The sequence below is a fragment of the Rhinopithecus roxellana genome, chromosome 13 (assembly GCF_007565055.1).
Source record: "Rhinopithecus roxellana isolate Shanxi Qingling chromosome 13, ASM756505v1, whole genome shotgun sequence".
In the NCBI taxonomy this organism is placed as follows: Eukaryota; Metazoa; Chordata; class Mammalia; order Primates; family Cercopithecidae; genus Rhinopithecus; species Rhinopithecus roxellana.
This window is the reverse complement of record NC_044561.1, coordinates 94,278,917-94,300,666: the sequence shown is the minus strand read 5'-3', so window position 1 is coordinate 94,300,666 and position 21,750 is coordinate 94,278,917. Positions and strand designations below refer to the sequence as shown.

Here is a 21,750-nt window from a genome sequence, read left to right as displayed (position 1 = left end):
GGGTTGGGGTAATTTTATCATTGAAAAAGGGCATAGGAAAAAGACGCTTGTTTCTTTGAGGTTACTATATGACATAATCATTTTAGAGAGAAGTGTAAATATCCAAAGAAGGATTACTGGACAATGCTTGAGTGTTCACTTGAGATTTGTCCTCATGTGTTAAAAATAAAGACCAGTTTGTTTGGCCATCAGTTTTCTCCAGCCAAACTCCATTACTGCAGTTGCTTAGTAGAGAATGAAGTGTAACCATGTTTGGTGAATTAGCAAAGCAAGTATTCTGGAAAGAGAATGAGGCAAGGGAGTGAAGAGTAGTTGTAAGATATGATGGACAATGGAATATAGGATGAGTGAGAAGGGAAAGGGACACCTGAGGACTGAGATGGATAATGAAAGTGTGGTAGGGTCAGTGGAGTGTGGGCCTCAGATTGGTCATTATTGGACTTGGAGTTCTAATAGAGAAGAGGACGAACATTGGGCAGGGAAGGGGTGCTTGCATCTGATTTTGAAAGGAAGTACAGTTGCTGGTGATGATGATGTCAAGCAAATGCACGTAGGCATGGCTGACTGAAGTTAAGTGGACAAATATACAATTGGAAGTTAAAAAGTCAAGGGTGTTGACCTCACCTTTGCTCCTGTTAGGCCATAAATGTTACAATGTATTGATCCATAGTATTTTAGAAAAATGCATAATAGTGTCTAAGTTCCCTTTGACTGTGGTTGATGTAAACTGACTCTTTTTCTGTAGTGGACAACAAACTATACGTATTGTAGCCTCAGGCATTCAGAAAGACTGGTCTCTTTCCAAATCCCACTTTCAAAAATCTCAGAGAAGACAGTGACTGGCTCAGCATTGATTGTGAGGCCTACGCAGGAGCAGTCAGCTCTCACTGGCAAAGTTCTCAGATGTAGAAGTGGGTGGGTTGTTAGGCAGATAATCCTGTAAATGCCCCCTGCAGATACCAGCTGGTTTACATCATTAAGTGAGTAAGAAAGGCTTGGGCAAGACACACTTCATGAACCAACTCTTATTGAAGAGGGATGAATGTAATTGAAGCTCCACAGTCATTGTTTTTGGCATCTTCACGAGTGGTCTGGATTTTGTTATTAACTTACCTTTCTGGTTTAGCTCAGCAGGAAACTTAGTAGGCTGTGATTGTCTTTATCTATTCTAGGCCAGATATCTTTGTTGCCTAGATGCCTTGGCTTGTCTGTGATTTGTTTGTTTATAAGAGTTGAACAAATCATAAGGGGATAGCTTATTGGATATTCAGGAAGTGAATGCACCTAGGTAACCTGATAAAGAAACAGGACATTCCCAATATGTGGGATCCCCATTCAGGACTTTCCGTGATCACTGTCCCTTCCCCAAGCAAAATCTCTTTCTTGACTTTTTATACCTTAGATTAATTTTGTCTCTTGATGTCTTGATGTTTGTACAGGAAAATCTGCTTATGGTAAGCAGGTACTCTGGCACAGATAAAACCAAGAATGTTTAAGTGACCTATAGGTTAGTGCTTCCTCCAAGGCCTGAAATCCTTGCTGCTCTCCACCCCTCCAACCCAGCCAACCCCTGCCTTCCAGAACAAGGAAGAATAACCTTCTAGCATAAAGAACGACTTTACCCTCAAAGTCTGCTGGTAATTATGTACTGATATAAATTGACAGGACACAAGATCTTTTCAGGCCTTTCCTTTTGTGTGAATGTGTGTTTTTTTGTTTGTTTGTTTGTTTTTGCAAATACGACTCCCAGGAACATTCATATCAAGAGTCCTGCAGAGAAGAGCCTACTTAGACTAAGCCTAATTGCACAAGGCAGTGTTTAATCTTTCGTGTGTGTGTCTGTAATGGAGACCTCTCTCCTGATAATGGTAACAGATGCTGATTTTTAAGTGCTCTCTGTCCTTCTGCAACAGATCAGTGCTTGGAGATGTCAGACACCAAGGCAGGGCTTTCCTGGACTCATTTTGGACTGATAGGAGAGGCACTTATTCCAGACAAGCTGGAGCATTCTACATGAGTTTCTATGGAAACTAACAATGTCAGATGAGATCAACAGCTGAATGCTATTTCATCCAAAGGCAGCTTAGGTTATGTGATTTTGGATAAAAGTTGGCCTGTAAGGAACAAAGGAAAAGATCATTTCTTTCATGGGAACAGACAACTGAAATATGATTTATTTACCCCGCCACATACAGATTACTCTTGTTATGTGTTGGCCACATAGGACATCATGACACCTATGTGATAGGTTTTATTCTAATAACTTCTCTAAATGATGCCTTCATGATAGTGTGTCACAGAAATACAGATTGTGGAATAATGTGACACTCTCCCACAGGTCTTAAGAAAGAATGAATGAAAAAAAGACAAAATAAGAATTTTTTAAAATGAGCTTTTCTGTATTATACTTTATTTTTCCTGACTTTTCTTCACTGTTTTATTTACTGTGGTATAATTCACATGTGGGAAAATGCACAAAATCCTAGGTCAAGACTTTTCATATGTAATATACCCATATCACCACTTCTCAGATCAAGATGTGTGAGTGTGTGTGTACATATGTTTAAATGACTGTGTGCTTGTCACACACATCCTCATCCCCCGACCCACATCCCCATATATCCTAATCTTTATTAGCTGCAGCATGAGATAAACGAAGTGAAGTTATTGGAGGAAAGGTAGGTGATGAAGATTAGATTAAAGCAGCAATGGCCCTGAATGAAATGCTAAGGAGTTTGGGCTTTTTCCAATAGGAACTTGCTCCTCAAGGTATTGTCCAAGGACCAGCAGCATCACTGAGGAGCTTGTTAGATTTGCCAGATCTTGGTCTCCACCTGATCTACTGCCTCAGACTCTCTGGGATGAGGCTTAGCCATCTGTGTTTTCACAAACTCACCAGGGATGTTTGTGCACACTCAAGTTTGAGAAGCATGACACTAGACCACAGCTCCTGAGAACATAAACCAGTAGTGCTGCCAAAGTTTGCACAAGAAAAGAGGAATTTTAAGTGGTGTTAATAGATGCTTTGCACAGAAGTGAAATGCTGAACTAAACACAGTTAGATACTTTTCTTTACCATGACATTCTCAGAACCCAGAGTATCCTGATATAGATTGTGAATCCCCTAAAGGGAATTATAGTATGAAGTGCTATCCGAATTATTTTTTTGTGGAAACTTTTTTTTTTCTTAGTATTTTTTATAAGAACCAAAGGAGGAATTAATATTGCTTGGAACATTGGAGACACACCATGGTGGGCAGTGACAAGGCAAAGAAAGCTTTTCATTAGGAGAGGAATGGATTAGCATGATGAAAGCAGTGCTCTGCGAATAATCACGTAGAGGCATGCAGGTTTAGAAGACTGGGCTGGTTAGGGGATAGGGACTGTGAAAGAAGGAAATGATAAGCTTGGACACCACTAGGGAGGCTCTGGAGTTTTCCAGAGCAGCTGGAAAGAGAGCTCTGAGCAGCTGGATTAGAATGGTGATTCTGAGAAGTATGGAGGTATGGCTGTTGTAGGAAGAACTGGATGCCTGTGGATATAGTGCCAGCATGTACTGTTTTAACATTGAACTCTGAAGGAGTTCTGTTGTCACTTCAATACAAGCAAACATCTCATGGCCCATGAACATGGTTTCGGAAAGAAGTAGTCCTTTGCCAACAGCCTGAGGTTACTGCGTGGTCAGTGGGTGCAGGCTGCTGCACTGGTGTGCACTGTGGAGGAGGAAGTGGAGTTGACCCCCCTGAGAGACACCTTTTCCATATGTGGGTGTCATCCTTCAGCACAGCAGGAGCACTGGTGAACAGCATAGCCTCTGCTTTCCAAATCCAGTCTTACCATTTGAGTCCTTTCTGAGATCACGCTGTCACCAGGCAAGGCCACCTTTCTGGGTGGCTGCTGTGTCAACTGATTTTGATACCACAATACCTGTGTCTGTAATTTTCCAGGGCATAAAAGGAAAGTGGACGTTATTAACAGTTCCTCATGACTGAGGCTTTTAGTACAATTTTCCATGCTATAAATAAACCATGTTACTCAATTAGGTTATATTTGAGAAACTTTCTGATTTGTCTCAAAAAGTACCCTCCTGTGCCTCTGGATAGCCAACTGGGCTGGACCTATGTTGAATAATTATTCAGTTGGGAAAGTATAACATTTTAGATCTTTTAATAAGAGTAATGTATGGACATGTAATGAGATAGATCAATTCCTGCACCCCCACTTAAATTTTTGAAGGAGATCACTGTAGCTGTTTCTGTTTTTGATTCTTATGGTGGTCATTGCTATAATCTAAGTTAAATCTTCAGTCTTCCAGTACTCAGTTGATCAGTTTTAGTATTAACTATTGACTTACTTAATGAATAAAGATTTATATAAACTATAATTTTGATTTTCTGATACTTATCTTACTGTTTATAGTTCGTTCTGTGGCCTGTGTTAGTTTAAATAGCATTTTTCTGTTTCTTATTCCTCTAACATTGGAAGATCTGTCTTGACTCCTTGCCCTGTAAGATGGTGGTGTTTGCTCCACTATCCTCTCTTGAACTTTCTTCCTTTCACTCCTGCTTCTTAATAGTCCTCTTTTACATTGTCAAGTATCCAAGCATTTTCTTTGTCTTATTTTTTCATATCTTATATCATGATAGCTTTCCATGTCAGTATAGATTGCATTATAAACTGGATTTCAATGGATACATCCTGTAGGGGAGAAAAAGCAATATCTTTTTCATACTGTTAAAACAGTAGGAACCCATCTCACGGTTCATGGCTGACACCATATAACAAAGACAGATTAACAAGAGAAAAATGTAACAAATTTATTTAACCAAACCTTTCTGTGATACAGGAGTTTTCGGAGATGAATGCCCAAATACCCAGGGAAAACTGTATTTTTGTGAACAGTTGTGCGCAAGTATGATTGAAGGATGGAAGGGTATGATATCCTGGTATGTATTGGTTAGGGTTCTCTAGAGGGACAGAACTAACAGGATAGATGTATATATAAAGGGGAGTTTATTAAGGAGTATTGACTCACACAGTCACAAGGTGAAGTCCCACAATAGACCATCTGCAAGCTAAGGAGCAAGGAAGCCAGTCCGAGTCTCAAAACCTCAAAAGTGGGAAAACTGACAGTGCAGTCTTCAGTCTGTGGCCAAAGGCCTCAGAGCCCCTGGCAAACCACTGTGTAAGTCCAAGAGTCCAAAAGCTGAAGAACTTGGAGTCCAATGTTCAAGGGCAGGAAGCATCTAGTGCAGGAGAAAGATGAAGGCTGGAAGACTCAGCAAGTCTGCTCTTCCATCTTCTCTTGCCTGCTTTATTCTAGCCGTGCTGGCAGCTGATTAGATGGTGCCCACCCAGATTGAGGGTGGGTCTGCCTCTCGTAGTCCACTGACTCAAATGTTAATCTCATTTGGCAAAACCCTCACAGACACACTGAGAAACAATACTTTGCATCCTTCAATCCAGTCAAGTTGACACTCAGTATTAACCATCACATAGTAATAAACTGGGGTGAACTCAGCAAGGCCTATTTGTTCAGACTCTTCTTGGTGTCTGTGTAGAGGAGTAGCCCTCTGGAATGAGGGTCTTATGACCTACTTTCAGGGGAGGTAGGACAAAGAATTTTTTATGGCCATGCTTCAAGGGAGAGAAATGAGAGAGGATTAGAGAGTGACCTCCAGGTGCCATATTTTGGGGTGGCGTGTTCTCAGCCCAATAATGATACCTAGTATTAAGTGGGTCTCATAATTTTTGTAACTATATTATTTCTCTCTGCTCACCTTCTGCCCAGTTTTCCCTTTCATTCTCTCTGTAATCCCCATGTATTGTAAATAACTTTACAACTTCAGCCTTCTAGCCTGTGAATTTTTCTAAGTATTATTGTGTTCTGTGCTGTGTCTGAGCTTGATTTTTTTCCTCCTATTCCCTGTGCCAGCTCCAAGCCATGCCCACTTCAGTCCCCTCTGGGCATGTTCTGGTCTGTAGCGTTCCCTGCCTTGGTCTCTGATTGCACACTTGTCCTTGCTTTTTTGGTCTCTATCTTCTATTCTTGTTTGTTCTTGATCCTTTCTCTTCTCTTTGGTTATCTGTCAGTTCTCTTTGTTATTCCCTTTCATTTGGTTGGGGGGTTGGGAGGATGAGAGGGAAAGGAGAGAGGGGGAGAGGAGTAACAAACACAGGAGTTCAGTCCAACAACCCTGGCCACTTAGGTAAACCATTGTCTGCTCTGAAGGATCATGGTACACACCAGAATTTTGTTACTGCATTTCCTGGTGGTAGCAGAGATTTCAATTGTTTGATTTGCAGAAATCCTATCTAATGCATTGCATCAGTTATATTTCTTCTTCAATGCTCTGTCTCCAATGGTTTAGAAGGAAAGATAAGACCTATGGAAGGAATATGTAGGCTCAGTTTTCTTTGAAATATATGCAAAACAAGAAGTAAATGAAAAATTAATTTGTAATGGGTTTAGTTTTATTGCTTAACTACAAAGGAAATGCTTACCTGAATGAAGGCTTCTCTGATTTCTTTGTTACCAGTAATGATTTTATGGCTGGGGTAAATATGTCACCTCTCTCCCCTTTCTCTATTTATCTTGCCCATTTACACACCTCCCTTGCACTTCCTGCTGCCAGAGAGGCTGAAATCAGCAAAGCTATCTGTAGATCGTTTTCTTTTATTCCTCTGATGGCAAAATGGTAACAACACAGGCATGCATGCGTACACACACACATACACACACACACTCACTCCAAACCACACAAGAGAAACCAATGAGCCAAAAGCAGACTGGGAAACAAAATTGGCAAAGCATAAAAGAAAAGGAAATGAAAGAAATGTGATTACTGTTGACCAACACTGAATATGATGGTCCAAGTCAGGATACTTGTGTGATGAATCACCAGATGCATTCAGGATTATGTCTAGAGTAGCAATGGAAATAGGAGGCTTTACGCCAAGGGCATACCCTGCAGGAACCAAAATAAGGAGAGCTCCTTCCCTAGAGAGCAGGCCATGGGAAGGCAGGCAGGAACCTTGACAAAGTCAGTAGAATCAGAGAACGGAGCTGAAGCATGACCAGAATGTCAGCACAATCAACTCTTCAGAACCTTGGTTTATGACAGTAAAACATTTGTTTTTGGTCACAAATGAATGGGTCAACTGGGCTTTTTTTTTTTTTTTGCTGGTTTGGATTAGGCTCATTGGGGCTTACTCATGCATCTGTGGTCAGCTAGTGGGTCAGTTGGGGGCTGGCCAATTTTGGATCACCTCCATTGGGACAACTCAACTCTGTTCCATGTGGCCTCTCAGCCTCTATCAGGTTAGCCTGGGCTTGTTCGAGGCATTTGAACAAGGTTCCAAGAGAAGGAACAGAAGCATGCAAGACCTTGGGAAGTCTACATTTGGAACTGCAGGTGCTGTTTTCTCATTCTGTTGGCCAAAACAAGTCCCAAGTCGAACCCAAGTCAGAATGGGAATAGACGTCAAAGTTACAGGACAAAGGCCGAGGATACAGGGAGGTTATTAATTGCAGGCATCAAAGCAGTCTGCCACAAGCTGGGCAGTTATTGAGTCAGATTCATGGGTCTGGGAGACTCCTCAGGGCTCACAGAGTGGAGGAAGTTCAGAGAATAAAACAGAAAGAGTCATTATGAGGAGATCAGCTTTAAAGAAGGGGATTTGGGGTAGAAAACCTCACAGGCTACTTCCTGGTAACCAGGGGCAAGTTCCTTCGGGGCACATGAAAACAAAGGGATGGCTCCTGTGTCCCTTGACAAGCTTGCCTCAGGGTGATAACTCACCTGAGCATTAAAGAGGAGCATTCCATCTGGGGAAATCTAACCAATATAAGCAATGGCTGGACCTTCTTAAATTTAGACATTTTCTGATTTACTAATAGGGTTGAGATAAGGGGTCCCGAATGTCCAATGGACACAGATGAGACTCTCATGCCCTCCTCTTGACTTAGGCAGTTTAGCTGGGGATTTTACAGGATTGAAGGTGCCTCTTTCTTGTGCTCTACCCTAAATCAGGGAATTAGCATAGTGGTTTTCAAAGTGTGGACCCTGGATGAGCAGTATCCATGTCAACTGACAACTTGTTAGAAATGCAGATTCTCAGGCCCACCCCAGACCCATGGAATCAGAAACTGTAGGAGTGGGATCTAGGCATCTGCAAGTTAGCAGCCGTCCCCAGGTGATGTTGATGCGTGCTCCATTTGGAGGCAGCTGAATTAGGGTTATGTATGGTATTGATGGGTTCAAAGTCCATCAAAGAGTGGAATGGATAGGTAGATTTAGCAAATAAAAAATACAGGACATCCAGTTGTATTTGAATTTCATATCATCAACAAGTAAATTTTTTAGTGTAAGTATGTTCCATGTAATATTTGGGATGTACTTTTAATACTAAAACATTATTTATTTTTGATCTGAGAACCAAACATAACCCAGTATTCTGTATTTTACCTGGCAACCTTGGAAAGAGGTGTAGAAAAACGGCAGAAAGTTCAAAGAACATCAAGATTATTAGCAGAATAGAAATTCTAAAGAGAAAGATTAAAGAAATTAACTTGATGAACCCAGAAAGGAGAGCACTGGTGGGATTAATAGGTTGGAGGATTTTATTTAAAGGGAATACTGCTGAGCTGTTCTTCATGAATGCCCAAATTAATCGAGAAGAAATTTATTTTAGAAGGAGGCAAGACTTCCTGCCAATAAATGACTTCGGTGGGGGTTCTGAATGATTTTGTGATTCTCAAAGGAGGTCAGATCCATTTGGGATTTCATGGGATTGCATGCAGCCAATACTTCAATTTGTGTTTGTGAAAGAGCAGTTTAGAGAGGCATTTGCCAACAGGAGGTTGGAGCAGGTGATTTCTCAAGGCTCTTGATGACTTCTCTGTTTGAATTTGCCATTTTTTGCATCCTTGTTTTTTGAAAAGCACATATCCTTTTGATTATTTTTCAAATCCCAGTGTATCTGGAAGGTTGGTTTTTTAGAACATGGATATAAAGGGGAGGCAGTAGAGCAGAGGTGTTAATAGGATGCTTTAAAACCAGACCGCATGGATTGAAATCCCAGCTGTGCCACTTCCTAGCCTCCTGCAACCTTTGGCTAGTTTGTGCCTCAAATTTCTCATCTGTAAACTGGGAATTATTATGAATTATTTGTTATTATCTCATAGGTAGCTGTGAGGTTTAATTGAACTTATTCATGTAAAATATAAGAATTGTGCCTAGAACATGGTAGCCTTCATGAAAAGTTATTTTATATTATTAAGGACTAGAGTCTCTCTGTATATCCTGGACATTCAGAGGTTATTATGGCCAGAAGACATTGGTGAATGGTCAGTCCAATGACATGTATGGTAGAAGCATTGTCCCTTGTGAGCAGTAATGTCCTGTCCCTCTCCCTGATCCCTAATCTTGAGGTGTTGGTTAAGCTTACAGTGATGTTATTCTGTGGTCGTATTACTGCATCATAATCATGAATCATATCTCTTTCTCTACCCAGATGAACTTTCCCACATTTTCTAGAAACCCCCGAGATAATTGGGTTTCATTTCCCATTGCGTGTTGAATTCAATTAGAAAGCTGTAAGAGAATGTCATATAATGTGGCTGAGAATATAATGACATTTCCAAAATATTTTTTAAGAAACTTGAACTCTAAATCAATTTAGTTCTGCTAGTAGGACAGAGATTTAGTCATGGAAAAATATTAATCTGATGACGAGTTTTTATCAAAATTAAGGATCAATTGTGATTAGTTACTTTTAGAAACTTAGTTTTGGAGATGAAAACAAGCCATTTGCTTTCTGAACTCCTGCAGGGAGGAAAAAAAAGGTAATATTGGCCCAATACAATACATAATTTCTGTCTACATGTGATTGAAGTGTCAAATGATAAATCCTAAACCCCTGTTAGGAACAACAGTTTAGTCAGTCTGTTTAGGACTGTACTGTATGTACTTGATGATCAGTAAAATAAAGAGTGTTTAGGTGGACTGTTTTTGTTGTTTTGCTGAAAAGTTTAAGTTTGTTCTTTAAATGAAGTTCCCTTTTGAATTTGCAAAATAGTAGGCACCCAATCTTGCAGTGCTTGAATTCTGATAGTAAATAGTGATAGTTGTTATTTTTCTTTTATTAAAGAAAATGCAGTATAATGCCTACATCATGGCTTAAAACATTAAGTAGTTAGTCTTCTTCTTGAGTCTGTGTGAACACTGAGCAGTTCTGAGCAAGTGGACCAGACTTGACTGATCTCAGCTACGCTCATGTATATGTCTGTCAGCTGACATGTTGGCTGGTGGCTGTCTGGGCAAGAGCAGCCTTCTTTACACCTCTGGGAGTTGGCCAGTTGTAGGTTGAGGATGGGATAACTGTCCCATGTGCTACTTATCATCCAGAAGGCTAGCCCAGCCTGTTCACATGGTGGAGGCAGGAGTTCGGGAGTTCAAGAGAGACAGAGAAAGAGACTGGAAGTAGGCAAATCTCTTGAGAGCTAAACTGGGAATTGGCACCAAGTCACTTCTGCTGCATTCTCTTGTCCAAAGGAAGTCCCGAGGTCAGTCCAGAATTTTGGGGGGTAAGGAAATAGATTACACTTCTTGACAGGAGGAGCCACAGAATCACAAGACAAAGGTGTTTGGGGGTAGGCCAAAAAAGGGCTCACAAAATTCATGTCAAATCCCTGGAATCTGTGAATGTTACCTTCTATGACAAAAGATGTGATTAAGTTAAGGATTTTGAGGGAAAGAGTTTATCCTGGATTATCTAGATAAGCCCTACCGTAAATTTAGCCACATGCATCTCTACAAAAGAGAGGCAGAGAAGTCTGAGAGAGACCCACGTAAGAGGAGAAGGTGATGTTAAGATGGAGGCAGAGATTGAACTGAAGCAACCTCAAGCCAAGGAATGCCTTCACCAGCAGAAGTTGGAAGAGGCAAGAAATGGAATCTCCCCCTAAAACCTCTGTAGGGAGTATGGCCATGCCACCACCTTGGTTTTGTACTTTTGGCCTGCAGAACTGAGAGATAATAATTATCTGTTTTTTTGTTTGTTTGTTTGTTTTCAGCCTCCCGAGTAGTTGGGACTCCAGGCACACACCACCATGCCCTGCTAATTTTTGTATTTCTAGTAGAGACGGGGTTTCACTATATTGGCCAGGCTGGTCTCGAACTCCTGACCTCATGATCCGTCTGCCTCGGCCCCCCAAAGTGCTAGGATTACAGGTGTGAGCCACGGCACGTGGCCAATATCTGCTGTTTTTAAGCCATCTAGTTGGTGGTAATTTGTTAAAGCAGCCCGAGAAAACTGATACAGATACGGATCAGGGAGGGATAAAGAATTGAAGACATTTTTGCAATAATCTACATATACCATAAACTTAGATAATTTTATATAGCTCTTTTTCACTTAATATGACAAAACATTTATTCATGTTATTACAATACTGTTAAACACTATTTTGAATAATTGTATATTACATAATACATACTGAGTTGATCTAGCTGAACATTGCATTGTTATTGACAATTCCTTCCATTTTTCTGATGAAGCCCTGTGCATAAACCACATAATCTCTATGCTCTGAATCACCATTCAGTTTCTCCCTTACCACTACACATACCTTCAATGGAAAAACTGCAGTTACTGTTGCACCAACCTAATAGCTCTGGGAATTATTATAATCAGCCTGTGAATGGTCTCACTCTCCCTCCAGCAGGTGTACAAACACAGCTATACCAGATTTGTTTTCTGATGAAAAACACAGTTCAAGTTACCTCTAGCTAAAAATTTTGCAAGTTTGATTCCAAATATTAGTTCTTTAATCCAACACTTAATACTCCTATGGTAATGTTGTCTAAGTACAATTGTCATATAGTTCTTTTTTTTTTTTCATGCAAGGCTTTGGCATCTTGAGGACAGTGCTGCTTTTTTCAACTTTGTTTATCCTAACATCATCTGCCTTGGTGTTTTGGAGGTATGGCTCACTCTGCTATCTGCTGTGTGATGAGTGAATAAAGGAGTTAAAAAGGGAAACATACTTATAATTTGTCTCTCTTGTCGTATATGGTCCCAGTTATTCAATATGACTGGATTTGAAATCGACTGGGTACATTGCCTTGTTTTAGTAACTTAGGGGAGTCTTAATATTTTCATACCATTGACCAATTTGGCATCTGGAGAAGCCTTCTCAGAATAATGTTTATTAATACCTAGAACAAAACATATAGGATTACCAGAGAAATCAATTATATTGCACAATAGTTCAAAGTGTTATGAATTGCAATATAGTAACTGTGTGCATCTTTATATTAATACATAAAATAATATATAGCATAGCCTCTTAGGTACTATTATTTCAAAGTAGTAATGACAGTACCCAGCATATTAAGATACTTCAACATCATAATGTGATATTAAGATATCTGTGGTTTTTATGGGTGGCAGAATCACAGATCTTGTTAGTACTACTGTAGTTTGTTGCCAATGCCCATAATTGAAGAAAACTCTACATTTTAATGAGAGGTAGGTATAAATGAAATGGTAACTTTGTTTCCATTTTAGTTCATGAATTACCTGAATTCTGTAGACCCCAGGTTGAGGACCGAAAAGCTTTTTTAGAAATAGCTCTAGCCGCTGTTTTTCCCAGTTGTCATCACATAAGTTTGATTAAATATTTTATCTTTTTTTTATTATTATGCTTTAAGTTCTAGGGTACATGTGCATAATGTGCAGGTTTGTTACATATGTATACTTGTGCCATGTTGGTGTGCTGCACCCATCAACTCGTCAGCACCCATCAAGTCGTCATTTACATCAGATATAACTCCCAATGCAATCCCTCCCCACTCCCCACTCCCCATAACAGACCCGGGTGTGTGATGTTCCCCTTCCCGAGTCCAAGTGATCTCATTGTTCAGTTCCCACCTATGAGTGAGAACGTGCGGTGTTTGGTTTTCTGTTCTTGCGATAGTTTGCTGAGAATGATGGTTTCCAGCTGCATCCATGTCCCTACAAAGGACACAAACTCATCCTTTTTTATGGCTGCGTAGTATTCCATGGTGTATATGTGCCACATTTTCTTAATCCAGTCTGTCACTGATGGACATTTGGGTTGATTTCAAGTCTTTGCTATTGTGAATAGTGCCGCAATGAACATACGTGTGCATTTGTCTTTATAGCAGCATGATTTATAATTCTTTGGGTATACACCCAGTAATGGGATGGCTGGGTCATATGGTACTTCTAGTTCTCAATTAAATATTTTAAAGAGTTTATGAAGTTATAGGTAGGCAAGACATTTCTGAACACTTGCATGTATAACATAGCATGTAAGATATTGTAGACATTATGTAAACCCTTTTTGAATAAAAATACAACCCTCTTCAAGTGCAGATGGAAAATAAAAACTCACTCACTTGGACACATTTTGGTTAATAACCTTCCTGGGTAGTTGTGTTGTTAAGTTTAGTTGTTTAGTTGAGTGGAGTCATTTCCCTGATGGTACTAAATTGATAAGTTGCTTGCATATAGTCTACGAATAATTATCTTTGATATTTATTTGTTGAGTTTGTTCCCACTTCCAAAGGGGATTGAGGTAGCTTGGGTTCTGAAACAAAGAGCAGAATAGAGCAATTATGTAAACATAGACTTCCTGGAGGTCCTGAGGAGGCAGGTGCTCTAGGCACCTGGTGATCTGATTTCCACTCTTGGGCATTGCTCTCTGGTCTGATTTCTGTAGGTGGAGATAAAATGGGAAGCATTTGTTAATACAGGCTCCATTTCCTCTCAATAGAAATTATACAAAAATATTTTTTATTTCTTAAAAAACATTTTTTTCAAATTTAAATAGCCTGTGATACATTTCTTCATTTTACAAAGCCCTGACTTATAGCAGCATAATATTTATTAATAGAGTTAAGCAGAATCGATGCATGTGTCTTTGTCATACTGAGAACTGTAGTATTGTGGACAGTGTTTCTAATGTATTGTGATCGGTTAGCTCTCATGAGAATAAGATGAATGTTTATATTACATATATATTATATATCTCTATTTTTACCCATTACTATATCTGTGTGTATATATGTGTATATACATATGACATCAAAAGCATGTGTATGTGTGTTTATCCATGTATTGTGATTAAAACTCATGTACAATGATGTTCACTTGAATGCCAGCATTTTTTTATGTGGTTTACCTTTGCAGTTTTCTATCTTCAGGCCATCTAAATCCTCTGACTTTGAGGTTTTTTGATTTGGTTCAAACTAATACCAAAATTGGAAATCTTTTATTCACCAAGTTAGCTTGAAGAGTTTCTTAATATGGGATAAAGGGATAGTTTGTAAGATTAGGAATAAATGTGATAATCACTTGAAGTTCTTGATGATTAATTTTGGCATCGCTTAAACATGCTAGAAATAAAAAGGGCCAGCAGCCTTTTGTGTGAGATTAACTTAGTAAAAATTACATAAAGAGTTTGCATTATTTATTTTTGTTTTCTGTTTTATTGAGTGGAAAATTTAAATCCGACCTAGTGACTCTTTTAACACACTGAGAACTATATATTTATTTCTAATTTATTGAGTGTCAGAAATATGTCTTCAAATTCCCTAAGGCCCAACTTCAAGGCTGGTTCCTTTGTGAGGTTTTCTCTCATCCTCTGCATTAATTTCCTATTGTTGCTGTAGAAAATCATCACAAATTTAGTGACTTAAAACAACACAGGTTTATTTTCTTATAATTCTGGAAGTCAGAAGTCCAAAATCACTGGGCTAAAATCAAGGGCTAAAATCAAGGGGCTGGCAGAGCTGCTTTCATTTCGGGGGGGCTCCTGAACGGGACCCTTTTCCTTCCTTTTCCAGCTTCTAGTGGTTGCCTGCTTTCCTTGGCATATAGCTCCCTTCTATCTTCAAAACCATTAAGTCTTTCTTACAATGTCATCTCTGTTTCTTACTCTTACTCTTCCTTTTCCCCCATTTAAGGACCTTTGTACCTTTGTGATTCCATTGGGTCCACCTGGATAAGCTGGGATACTCTCTTTATTTTAAGGTCAGTTGATTCAGTTGATTAGCATTTTAATGCCAGTTTTTTTGTTTGTTTTTGTTTTGTTTTGTTTTGACAAGATATCTCTCTGTCACCTAGGCTGGTGTGTAATGTCACAATCACAGCTCACTGCAGCCTCTAACTCCTGGGCTCAAGGGATCCTCCTACCTCAGCCTCCCAAGTAGCTGGGACTTTAGGTGTGTGGCACCATGCCCAACTAATTTTATTTTATTTTTTTAATTTTCTGTAGAGACAGGGCCTTGCTATGTTGCCCAGGCTGGTCTCGAACTCCTGGCTTCAAGTGTCAGTCTCCCAAAGTGTTGAGATTACAGGCATGAGCCACCATGCCTGGCCCCTTAATGCCATTTTTCATCTTAATTCTCCTTTGTGATATAACCTAACATAGTCACAGGTTCTGGGCATTAGGAAATGGCTGTCTTTAGGGAGCTATCATTCTGCCTACCACATCCCTAAACCAGAAATGATCTATGTGTCTTTCATAAGGTGTTAGGGAAACACTATCTCAACTTGCTATTATTCATATAGATGCTTTATCTCTCCTTTATAATTTCACCTATGGAAAAGACAAGACCCTGTCTATATTATATTTATGTTCTCCTCAATATATAGCAACACTGAAAGAACCATATAAATATTTTTTGAGCAAATGAATGATTCTGTATCCAAGGAACTCATTAGTTATAAGGGAGAGAGGTCAGCTATAGAAATAGAGAAAAAGAAAAAAGGCAGAAATTGACAGATTATTATCAGCACTACTCATAAGAGAATAGTGTCTTCATATGCACCATTGCCTCTAAGCAGCAAATAATTTAACTTGTTAAAGTTATGATCCACTTAAGAGTTATCCTAATCCGTCTCACTATAAATCAGTATTTTGGCACAAAAAAATCCTTCAACCTCATATTGGCTTACCATGAATAAGTTCCTTGAAGCCTGGCAAGCTCTGGGCATCCTACCTTCCTGAAAGTGATGGCCACACTCTGTGATGGATACCCTGTGCAGAGAGACCTATTGGGTAGCCAGCCTGCACCAGTCAGGTGGTACCCACAAACCTTCCTTACACTCTTTAAGCTTTACAGCATTAAAGCACTTCTAAACACGTGCAGCTTTTCTATGAAGCACTCTTGAGAACAAAGGACATTGAAGGAATTCCCCTAAGATGTTCAGAAAGCCAAGATTTCCCCCAAGTATTACCTTAAGACTGCACATGAGTTATATATTTTACTCCCATGATGCATTTGTATAGTTCTAATTATATAAAAATTATTTGTCTGTTACACATTCAGGAAGTGTCCTTTTGAGATGTGTGAGCACGTATTCTTACTGTAGTTCTGTAATGTAGGCAGGTGTTATTTGCCCATCTTGCAGGTGAGGGATTCAGTTCATGGAATGGAAGTGGCATGCCCGTCATCACATTTCTGGTAAGTGATGTGTGCAACACAATGAGTAATTTGAATCTTGATTACTTTACCTCAAACTCCATGCTTCTTACACATTTAGTACCTCACAAGCTACATCTTCTCTGGCATCATGATTTGTAGGCCATCATGTGTCCTGTTAACTTATGAACTGAATAATGCAGCATTTTCTAAAATGTGTTCCATGTCACATTACTCCAGTAATATTCTCTGTGAAGCATTTTGTAATCAAAAATACTTTCAGAATTAAAGAGTGTGCTAGCATAGTAGTGACTATGTGTGTCCAATAGAGAAATGTGGGTTTTTTTTTTACCCCAGTGTCTTCCAAACTGATATAGCCACAGAACCCTTGCTTTCTGCCCTCTTGCTATTATCTGTTGGGTAAGGAACAAATTTCTAGGTCCTGGATCCCCAGTTTCTCAGTCATGATTATGCATCCAGCCATGGTGTGCAAATTGAGCTGTTGTTAATGGGCAAAGGTTGGCTTTGCCACCTGGTTTTATTAGGAATACTTTCAGCAGCAAGAACTAGAATACCTAAGTCATTTTGTTTGAGCCCTTGCTAATGAAAGTGTGCCCCTCATATTGGCTGCATAGACATCACCGGGGAGCTTGTTAGAAATTCAGGATTTCAGTCCCCATCCTTTCTGCATTTGAACAAAATCTCCAGGTAATTCGTATGTACTGTAACATTTAAAAAGCACTTATTTTAACCATAAGAACAATTATTTTTATCTAATAAGAAATTCGGAGGTGAAGGGTTCTATATTATTGGCAACTCAGTAGCAGCATCAAGGACCTGGATGCTTGTCTCCTCATGGTGGTAAAATTGCTGCCAAAGCTCCATACATTATCTCTTCCCCCAGCTACATTTAAATTCAGGATGGAAAGAGGCAGAGGCAAAGGACTTTGTTCTTACATGGCTCTCTTTTTTTACCAATATGACTTCTTGCTCAGAAGGTCACTTGCAGCCTTCCCCTTAGTTCTCACCCAGTAGATGGATTACTGGCAATAATAAATAACTGGCAATAGTAAAGACCTCAATTCCCTTTGGTCTTGACCAATGTTGTTTAAAAAATACATAATGCTAGCCACATATATAATTTAACATTTTCTAGTGGCCGTATTTTTTGAGAAAGCAAAAAGAAAACAGGTTAATTTTAATAATATATTTTATTAACCAATATATTCATACTATTATCATTTCCGCATGTATCCAATATACAAAACATGTCAGTGAGATATTTTATAATCTGTTTCTTCAAAGTCTTTGAAATTAAGTCTGTATTTTATGCCTGTAGCACATCTCAATTCAGATACTAAATGTTCATCAGATATTCTCGATCTGTATTTAGGTCTCATAAAAGCCACAATTAAAAGTGTTCACATACCTAAGTTGCTCCATGTAATAATTAACCAGTAATCAAATCAGTAGCAGATTTTAAGTGTAAATGCAAATTAATAAAAATTAAAATAAATTGAAAACTGGGTCCATCACATTTCACATGTTCAGTAGCCACATGTGGCTAGCAGCTATCATATGAGACACTGCAAGTATAGGTCCTCACTACTCAAAGTGTGGTCCAAGGACCAGCAATGTCAGCATCATCTGCGAGCTTGTTAGAACTGCTAAATTTTGGGTCCTACGCTAGAGCTACGAAATCAAAGTTTACATTTTATTTTAATGCATATTAAAGTTTGAGAAATTCTAATCTAAGCTGTTCTCTATCTTGGCTCTAATTTAGATTTAATGTGGGAACTTTGGAAAATACTGTTGCCTGTACCCTATCCCAGAACCTTGGAATCAGACTTTCTGTAGTGGGGTACAGGCATTCATTTTTTTTTTTATTGAAGCTTTCTAGGTTATTCTAGGGTGCAGCTGTGATGGTGAATTTTATATGTCAACTTGACTGGGCTAAGGGATATCAGATAGCTAGTAAAATATAATTTCTGCATATGTCAACGAGGATGTTTCAGGAAGAAATTAGCAAAGAAGGTTCCCCTTCACCAATGGAGCTGGGGTTCATCATCCAATCTGGTGAAGGGCTGAATAGAACAGGAAAGCAGAGGAAGGGTGTGAATTTGCTCTCTGCTTGAGCTGGGACATCCATTTCCTCCTGTCTTTGGATCCTGAAGCTCGTGGTTCTCAGGCCTTTGCACTTAGATTGGTACCTACACAACCTTGGCTTCCCTAGGTTTTAGGCCTTCTGGTTTGAACAGTGGCTTTCGTGGGCCTCCACTTACAGACAGAAGATTGTGGCACTTCTCAGCCTCCGTGATCATGCGAACCATTCAGTCCCTTGTAATACATCTGTCTGTGTCTCTCTGCATATCCTTTGGTTCTGTTTCTCTGGAAAGCCCTGATAAATGCAGCTGCGAAGTTTGAGAACCACTGGCCTAGACTAATCCTGATCCATCATCAACAATCAGACACATTGTAACCTAAGCAATATTATGGTAGAAGCTCTCACAGGTCAGTAACCAACTGTGATATCTCCACTTGGCTTTTCTTCGCTCTGGCTTGTGCGCATTTCCAGCAGAGCAGGGACCCGACTAGAATCGGCTATACTTGCTGGAGTTGCACATTCTTGGTCTTTGTGCATTCTCTCACTGGCTAACTCCTTCCTCTCCTTCCCTGTCATCAGTTTCCTCATTCTTCACCCTTCCTCATTCTCCAGATAGCAAACAAGGTAGGGCCCCTGCTCTGTGCTGATATCTACTCAGACCCAATCTGGAAGGCCATCAACAACTACCAGTTTCTTCCAGCTCCCCATCCCCACTCTTGCCCCAGTGAAAATGGGTTTCCCTTCCCTGTTACCCTGTTCCCATCTGTTTTTCCACTTCCAGATGGCATCTTGCACATTTCCAGTCTTTGTTTCCTTCAGGTGCTCATAATTCTGCAGTCATTTTGCTTATTATGTTTTGCCTCTTTGTCGATGATCAGCTCAAATGAGGTATGCATGAAGTCTGTTCATAGAAAGCAGCTCTGAATCTGTGAGCCCAAACTTAGATATGATTTAATGACCATATTTGGGTGCATTGGAAGCTGCCCATGTTCACTTCCCAGGTTTCCTGGAGACTGAGAACCTCAGTACATAGGCTTGCAAATTTACATGCCTCTGTTGCCAACTAGATCTGCTGGGTTTCTCTTCAGAGAAGGGAATTTTAGCAGGACACATTTGAAAAAATAAGTCCTCCTCTGTTAGGAATCTTCAACTGAGAGGCTGCCATCAGTGCAAACAAAGCCATGTTCAAGCAAAAGTTTGTTTGGTCTGCCCAGCTCTAATAGATGATGTTCATGTCCCTTGGGCTCAAGAACAAAGGGGCTGCCTGACAGCCTTTTGAAATCTCACCTGTTTCTTGGTAGAGAAGCTTTTGTGCAGTATACATTTCCATGATAAGTAACTGCTGTCAAATCTAATAAGAAGACTAATCTAAAATTTAGGCTGTGTAATAAATAAAATAACCTGATTATTTTTTAATATAATATGTTAAAATTAATATATTAAAAAAACTGTTTTTATTTGAAGACTGAGCTCTTGGAGAAATATGGGAGTTAGCCAACAAAATCAATTCTTGAACTTACATTTGAAAATGAAGTTCCTGTTTTAACTGTATAGATCCTATGATAAAAATGTCTCAGACTAGAAAATGCAATTTTTGAAATGTAAAGGTGTGATGTAGAATTAAAAATATTATTGTCTTGGCCAGGTGTGGTGGCTCACGCCTGTAACCCCAGCACTTTGAGAGGCCAAGGCAGGTGGACCACTTGAGTCTCCTAGGAGTTTGAGACCAGCCTGGGCAACATGGTGAAACTCTGTCTCTACTAAAAATATAAAAATTAGCCAGGCTTGGTGTTGCATGCCTGTAATCCTAGCTTCTTGGGAGGCTGAGGCACAAGAATCTCTTGAATCTGGGAATTGGAGGTTGCAGTGAGCTGAGATTGTGCCACTGCACTCCAGTCTGGGCAACAGAGCAAAACTCTGTCTCAAAAAATAAAAATAAAAATAATTGTCTTATCACATTCACATAATTATTCTCTAATATTTATATTGCAATAAAAATGAATCTGGTAAAGTTCCCATGAAATGCGGAGATGTTTATTGCAAATGGTCCAGTGGCTTTTCAGAGAAGCTCCTTGAGAAATATCCATATGACTCAAATTATGTGTAGAACAGCAAAGTAGTAAAAATATACTATCAACTTTCTAGTATTCGAATTAAGAAATGTCAAGAAGAACCACCTCAAATTTTGGAAGATCAGGTAAATTTTGATTCTTCTGCAATCACTCTAGTCAGTAAAAGAGATAAGCCAAATAATAATAATAAATACACGTATCTAGTAAAATATATATTTATACCTGCTTATATAGTGAAGTATATCTGATTTGCCCAATACTATACTTAAGACATGGATGTGTTGTACCTTACCCTGTTAATGGTGCTCTCACCAATAATCTCATCATCCTCTATGGCCCTAGGCAGAGTTTGTAATACTTTTGTTTCATCTGACAGATTTGAAAACACTCAGAGAAAAGCAGTATATACCCAAAGTCATAAGAATGGTAGGATTAGAAGTCATTCTTCTTCTTAGCTTCTGTTCTTTTCACTGCAGTATGCTGCCTCTTTATTCCTTGAGGCCCTCAGCCAATAGGATTTTTTAGGCATGCTGGGCTTTTAGACATTAAAGAACTAGCCAGTGAGTTGAACATTCCATAGTGGATTAAACCAACCTAATGAGCTTGTCTCTCCTCTCTACTACAGGTCTTCAGTCTTTTTTTTTTTTCTTTATTTCTGGAAGCAGTAAAACTTTGAACTTAGTTTTTTTGTAAGTTTGAACTTAGTTTTTTTTGTAAGTTTAGCATAAATTTAGTGGCAAAATCATGCCCAAACCAACAGACGGTAATATATAATCTTTATTTGTCCCACTTAGAGTGAATAGCCATAGATTTCACTCCATAAATGCCTATGTATTTGATAAGGATCCGCAAACGTTTTCTGTAAATGGCCAGGTAGTGATTATTTTAGGCCTTGTGGTCCACACCATCTCTGTTGCAGCTACTCAACTCTGCATTCGTAGCATGAAAACAGATATAGACAATACATAAATGAATTTGTGGCTGAGGGCAAATAAGTCTTTATATGCAAAAATAGGTGGAAGTCTGGACTTGACCAATTGACCATAGTTTGTCAACCGCCTAGACTAAAAGGTGATGCTCAGATCTGTTGGGACTATTGCATAGCATATTATATATA

At 39.3% G+C, this 21,750-nt stretch overlaps 1 protein-coding gene across 9 annotated transcripts in view; it reads left to right on the top strand.

Annotated features, from left to right (window-relative positions):
- The window catches only part of PLCB4 (phospholipase C beta 4), a 442,280-nt gene that overhangs the window by 168,610 nt on the left and 251,920 nt on the right, over nucleotides 1-21,750 (top strand). The window contains exon 1 of one of the 9 annotated variants that reach the window (XM_030915438.1): nucleotides 16,455-16,499. The exons of the other annotated variants lie outside the window; for them this stretch is intronic. Coding sequence (XP_030771298.1) covers nucleotides 16,479-16,499 — 21 coding nt within the window. The 5' untranslated portion in view covers nucleotides 16,455-16,478. Of the gene's footprint in view, nucleotides 1-16,454; nucleotides 16,500-21,750 lie in introns of those variants that run through there. 9 annotated transcript variants of the gene reach the window in all.